Below are 7,074 nucleotides of genomic sequence, written 5' to 3' on the forward strand. Positions count from 1 at the left end.
TAAAACAGTTGAATTTTTCAATTCAAAGCGCTAAAAATGTATTATCATAATGAAGGAAAAGTAGTGGATAAAGACCTGTTATATCTCATCTTTTGCTAAAATCCATATATCATGTGAGTTGTACCAAGCCCTCTGCACCTTGATTATATGGTCATTTCAACCAAAATGAACATGGTACTGTTACTGTAGTTCCTGATATTTGCATGACTGCCCAAGGAGACGAGCCAATTCAAAACTAAACTTAGATGAAAGAAAAAAAACTAAGGTTAACAACCAATTAGGAGAACAAGATATGAGAACACACTAAGGCCAGATTCTCTAAAAATTTGCTAAAATTGGTAAAACCTGTTGCATTGAAAAAGTGCAACAGAAACCAATATTTATTAACGAAACCATCTGGGAAAATAAAAGAGAGTTACTAAAACTAGTTTTCTTTCTCATCTTTATTCACTATGTATTATCTACTCTAGTGTATAACTGCATTCACATTTTAAACCTTTTAAGTTTCCAGAATTGAAAAGTCCTTACTTATTGTTGTGAGTGAATGCTGAAACGACGTCGTATTGAGTATTAGTGGAACGGTATCGTTTTGAGATAGCTCCAGAGGTTCCTGACGCGTGATTCAGAGAAAATCAAACAGATGAAAAACAAGCCACAAATCAACATTATAAAGGATTGAGTCTTTGCGTAAACTGCAGAAAACGCAAGAGAGAGGCTTGTGTTTCGTGTTCTTCGATCTGTTAGGGTTCTTAATTTTCTGGGCTGATTTCAGTTGTAATGTGTGGGTATCTTGAGTGGTTTTGGGTTAATCGTCAAGGGAAGAACTTCTGTGTTCTTGGTATAGGAATTTCCAAGATGAGTATTCTTAGGGCAGATTACGGTTTTTGAATCGGAGTTGTTTGATTTAGGGTTTTTGGGCGTATTCTTGTAATCGTGACTGTAAACGATGGTTCAATATCAATTTTTTCGGGGCCTCTGCTTCAATGGTATTTATTAGGTGTTGCTGTCCATGAAGGGGCAAAGGCTGTAGTTCCTGCTAAAGATATTGTTTGGGATTCTGTTCAGTCTCTTAAATGTTTGTGGGATAAAATGCAATAAGAAAACAAAAGAAATTAGGACAAGTTTTTATTGCATTTGTCTAAACATCAATGCTCCTTGCTAAGAAATAGTTATACCCATATCTTTTTTGTAGTAGTTTGAATTCAGGGCAAGTAAAGTAAATGAAATGAAATTGATATATTCATTAGTTTATCGTTTTTAATTATAGTATAAAAGGGAAACTATTTGTTGCTGTGATAAATTTATGTTCAATAAATATCTTTCTCTCCATTTTTTTTTTTTTTGTGAATTTGTTTTACATGATCTAATTGTTTGCACAATCTTGATTCCATTATAAACCATAAAACTAAACCCAGCGAGCTGAGCATTTTATTTTATTACAAGCCTGGCTCTCTGGATGTTCTCTCTCATGGTCATAGGGTTCTTGCTTTTATAATTGTATGCTTCAGTTAAAAAATTTCTATTGCACTGATTTCAAGGGCTATATTACATAATAATCTCATCATTGTAAGTTTTCTTGAGCTAGTAATTCTATACTCATTTGTTTATTTTTCCCTTTATTTAGGAAAGGGAAAAAGCTGGATTTTCAGAGGATGGCTTCTCTGGGGTACCAGTTTTCCAGGTTCTTTCTTAGCACTGCTGAGTTTGATTGCACGTTTGCGCCACATGTGTCTTTGTTGAATAAAGAATGTTGCATGACATTTTAGAAATTATGTAAATGAACATTGATTTTATAAAGGAATTGATTCTTCCTTCTTCTAGTTTCAATGAATTATTATGGAAAAACAAATAAAAGTTATGAAAATTGTGATAGATATTGGCAAGCGTTGGAATTATTAGGAATTGGGATTATTCGGTATATTTTTGAAGTTATTGGTATTATAAAACAACAATGAAGGCAGCTTAAACTAGGTAAAGAACTATGTTTATGATCTAAGGAAAGACATGCAATTTGTAGTATAAGGTATTTCTTAAGATTGCATAGGTAAGAAGGGCTCATATGAGCCCAATAGTGTTTGCTCATTTGGGATCTTTGAATGGGCAATGATGTTACATATCTACTCGCCCATAAACTAGGTTATCTAGAGTCATGAAACTTAGTGCTAGAAACTATCTACCAGAATTAAGAAGTCTTAAGTTGACTTTTATTTGAAATGAATTTTTTAAGATGAAATGTTCATTAAACATTGCATTGAAATCCATTCATTGACTTGACCTCTTGAAAATATTAGAACTTTAATATGGGGGAATGATATTTTATGATACAGATAAGTAGGATGACTATAAGCTAATATTGGTTGGTAAAGTTGTGGCTGAGGCTTTGTGCTGTAAAATAAATGGAAACCTAAGAAAATTTTAAGATTTTTTAACATGATTAATTATGTTTCTTTTGTCCTGGTTTAAAATTTCAATTTAATTAATTAGTTTTTGGGTATAAAAAGATTGAGGAATGCTACACTACAAACTAGGTATACAATTCATGTGTATAGTCCGATGTGACATTCTTTTTTATTGTCAATTTCTCATCCTCGTTATTGAATATCTTAATGAATTGATTTATCATATATACTCTCACATTCAATTTTTCCATGTCAGTTTGTATATATAGTATTATTTTTAGAAAAGTATTGATTACTTCCTGAAATAATTCAAAAACCTTCATCAAATATCCCTTAATTATATTCCCACAATTTTTGTAAGAATGCGTGGAATACTTGTTTAGACCTGATGCTTTCTCTAGACAACACTCCAGAATGGGTTTTTCGTTCTCCTTGAATTCTTTCTTTAGCCAGGTTGTATGGTCCTCCCTGATGGGATCCCAATTAAGGCTTTGAATTCTTGGTCTGGCTAAACTTGCTTTACAATATAGATTAACAAAATAGCTAAGTCTTCAAGTCTGTTGTCTACCTCAAGAATATTGCCCTCATTTGTGTCAAGTCCATGGGGGAAAATTTTGCTTATTCTCCCATTGGCCATTTCTTGAAACATTCTAGTGTCGATATCCTCCTCTTTAACCCATAAAGCCTTAGCTTTTTGCCTCCACATTACTCCATCCCTAGTATCTAGCTTCTCCAATTTAACTGTGGTTTTACTTCTCTTTGCTATGATCCTCATTCATCAATCCCATCTCTTCCATAGCATCAATGTCTGGAGTTCTGTTTTCAATTCCCTTTGTAACCGAACACTTCCTTATTTTGCCTATTCAACTATGTCTTAATAATAGCAAATTTTCATATAAATGTGTTCTCAAAACCTTTTATCATGCTATGCATTCCACCTAGCTTGAACTCGATGCTTGAATTGATGATTTGTCACTGTGTAAGCTATATTGTCTCATATCTGAAAGGCACTGGACCGTAAACCAGAACATTAGAATCTAAAAGAATGGGACAGTAATCAAAAGTCATTCTAGGAAGTGCTTCCTGTCTAATGAAACATCCCCTCTCTTCCCAAGAAGAAAAAAGAACCCTATTAAATCTTTAGCAGGTAGGTTTTTTTCTTTTGCTGGACCAGGTAAGTTCTATCTTCAAGGCTTGATCTATCTTAATGTAGCGAAAGCCCTCATACACTGGGAAATCTTCTCCCTGTAGATTTTTCTTGAGTAGAAAATTTACAGCGTTAAGATTACCCCTTTACACAAGTCCGGACTGCATAAGACATAGAGACCAACTAGCTGCTTTTAAATCTCATCCAGTTCAGTGGGTTGGGCCCATAAACCCCAGTCAGTCACCACTCTTGGCTATAGTGGATTGAGTTTTGATGGAAATAGAGAACTTCACCAATACTATTATCTAATACATTGATCATCTTGGGGTCACTTTCCTTGGCCTCATTTTCTTCCCTTCTACTGCTACTTGTTTTTGAATCCTGACTTCTTCAACATCTTTTATTGTACTTGAAGCGTTTGTGCTACTACTAGTTATAACTTCCTCTTATTGCCACTTTCCATATTCCTCATCTTTCTTTCAAACTATTGACAATCGAAATGAACCCGGTATGAGTTTCCTTCACCTTGATTTTAGCTTCCTCTGGACAGAACCTATCAATCGTGTCCTCGTGTATCTCTATGAATCGACCACATCTATTTTCTTTGCAAGATATTCACCTTAGACATGGTAGGCATTGAATTTCCTCTCAATCTTTCTTTACGGATTGTTCTTTTCTACTATTCACATTAGGGAATCGTTTAATTAATTGAGCATGTATCTTTTCAAAACCGTTCTTTTTGCTTACCTCACGCTACAGTTGATATACTGCTTTGCTATCTTGGAAGTGCAATAGTCTGTGGGATCTCTTGAATTAGTGCTCAAGTGCTTTCTGGATGTCTTTCCCATTCATCAATTAGCATTGTACCCCTTGCGCACCATTTTCTTGTTTCACGAACCTACTTATACCATCTTAACACAATTTGCACATGATTTATTCCTGTTAGGTTCTATATATCTCCATTACGAGCTGACTGGAATTTTTGTACAGTCTTTCAAAATTGTTCTCATCTTTATTAATGTCTCTTAAGGTCTCTGTGACTTTCATCCTCCATCCCCCCAGATAGTTCCATGTACAATAGTTCTTTGCACAGTTGTTTTCCACTTGCAATTTCTGATTATGCTAATTATGGGTCCTTTCCTGTTTTTTCCTGACACACCTGATAAGAAGACTGAAGATTCTAAAGAAATTAGTTTTAGGTTTCTCTAAAATAGTTTATGATATCTTCTTTCCTATGCAGTCAACATCCCCTCCTCCACTTACTGTGTAGCTTTTATATCTATTTTACTCATTTTTTAAAGTACAAAATGGAGTAAATAACAAACCTACTCAATAGATTGATATAGCAAATTTATAGCTTAATGTATGATTCTCAAGTTAAAGCTCAAAGTTTTTTTATTTTTCACGTATATAAAATGATTAGGATGTATAGAAAGCTCAAATAGTGTGAAAAACATGAAATGGAGGGTTATTTTAGAAAGTCTAAAACGATTGCCATTAATAGTGCTTAAATATAAATTTCATTTTGCACCAAACTGGAACTTCTTTTTTTATGTGAAAAGTTAATAGTCTTTGATGTGAAATCCAACACCTTGAAATGCTTCATAGTCTTTGAGCTCAATGTTGTGTATTAGTCCAATAAAAAACAAAATTGTGTGAATTTAATATGAGTGTGTTTGTTATCATTAAAAACTAAGATTGATTTGACCTTAAGGTAACAAAAAAATTGGCCATGAAGAAATGGAACCCGATTTATTGGCTAGGAGATCTCGTGTATTTTTTGTTTACTTGGCCCCATTTTGGGCTATTATATTATGAGTTCTTCAATTAGAGCATTATGTTTTTTTTGAGTGTTCAGAGGAGCCTTTAAGTAAATCTATGGGTTTCTTTTAGACAAGTAGGAGCATACACATTTTTAGCAGTATGGACTATCACATGAGATAATTTCTCATGGCAAGGATGAGAAAATTCAATCTCAATGTACACATAGGAAAAATTCTGATGATTAGGATAAATTCACTAATCCTATGGAATGTCACTCATGATATATCTCATGTTCGACATGAGTATATCCATGATACATCTTTTTACTTTAATCTCATAGACCAAACACATAAGAGCATTTATCATTGCTATTTCCTATTTTATTCTTGATTCTTTCAAGGTTAAGTGTATGGTCACAAGGGTTTCCTGATCTTGGCTCCTATAAGTCTATAAGATAGTTAGTCAACTCTTGATACAATAATGTAGACCAATAAATTATTCTTAGCTGCATTAAATAATAAAGCATTTGTTTCTTTAATGTTTATGTCTTTTCCATTTTGTCATGCTTTAGTCTCTTCAAGTGTCTCTCCCTCCCTGTAATTAATAAGATAAACTAAAATAAAAAGACCCACTTCAAATAGAAGAATTTTCAATTTGGGAACAGACTTGGTATTCTTAAATTTTATTTCATCAAACTCAAATTTGGTTGCCAATGTATTAGATATATTGGACATAGTTCAAAATTTACTGCATATTCTGAGTTAAGATCTTACTTACGGTCTTTAAATTCACAAATTTTCTGATTGGCCTTTAATTTCGGCCCTGGTGATTTCAATGTTAATTCTCAAAACTGTGTACATTTGAATTTCAGTCAAGGAGTTTGGTACTGAGAAGCCAAAACAAAAGCTATCGTCCAGTTTTCTTTAGAAAGGTTAGTGACAAAAGATTTCCTTGTTGATGTAAATCATTGTTCTGTTTAGTGTAGCTATCACGGTTATAATTCTTCTGATCCTGGAATTTTTTCAGGAGGATTTAGAAAAATCTCTTCACAGAGCATCTCGCCAGCAGAATAAGTTAAATCCTGCTTTCAGAGAGGGTGATATTCAGGTATGGATATTTTTGACCTTATGTTGGTGAAGCTTTACTTGTGAATTTATTGATTTATTAAATTATGTAGGTTGCTGTTTTCGAGGAAATAATTAAGGGGATGAAGGTAAGAAGCGTGTGTCGCTCTTCTATTCATATTGTTTCCTCATTTTCAAATCTGGGCAAGGAATCAAGTATATATTTCATTTAAAGCTAAAACATAAATAAAATACGTTTGCAGGAGAGTAATAATTCAACATGGAATGATGTTATTTTCATCCCTCCTGGGTTTGATGTTTCAACAGTCCCCACCCAGCCATAGGCAACTGGAGAGGCTTAGGTGATGATATTTTTAGACTAAATTCTCAAATTTTTATGCAATTCTTGTCTTTTGCAATTTTATCTTTTGTCATTACTGCTAATCATATAAATGAAGACATTTCTAAAGTTGTGGATTAAATTTGATGTTAATTAGAAATTACTAGTGCAAAACTTGTACCATATCAACCGTTTAGTTTTGTTAGATTTTGATGATGTTATACATTACCCTTATCTACTTCTTTATCTGATTGGAGATTTATATATAAAAAGTAATATTATACATACAAATTCTTGTATCGAAGCTTATTTGCTATTCAATCTTTTATTCTTACACCATTCACCCTTGTTAATATAGTG

At 33.2% G+C, this 7,074-nt stretch overlaps 1 protein-coding gene across 1 annotated transcript; it reads left to right on the plus strand.

Moving 5' to 3' along the window:
* Positions 1 to 777: 777 nt before the first annotated feature.
* LOC116123358 (protein TIC 22-like, chloroplastic) lies at positions 778 to 6,856 on the plus strand. The gene is made up of 7 exons (XM_031409141.1): positions 778 to 880; positions 998 to 1,059; positions 1,625 to 1,681; positions 6,182 to 6,241; positions 6,337 to 6,417; positions 6,488 to 6,523; positions 6,638 to 6,856. Exons 1-7 carry the CDS (start codon positions 778 to 780, stop codon positions 6,716 to 6,718), a joined length of 480 nt encoding a protein of 159 aa, XP_031265001.1. The 3' UTR covers positions 6,719 to 6,856.
* The last annotated feature ends 218 nt before the right edge of the window (positions 6,857 to 7,074 follow it).

Source organism: Pistacia vera, unplaced genomic scaffold, assembly GCF_008641045.1.
Source record: "Pistacia vera cultivar Batoury unplaced genomic scaffold, PisVer_v2 Contig142, whole genome shotgun sequence".
Taxonomy (NCBI): Eukaryota; Viridiplantae; Streptophyta; class Magnoliopsida; order Sapindales; family Anacardiaceae; genus Pistacia; species Pistacia vera.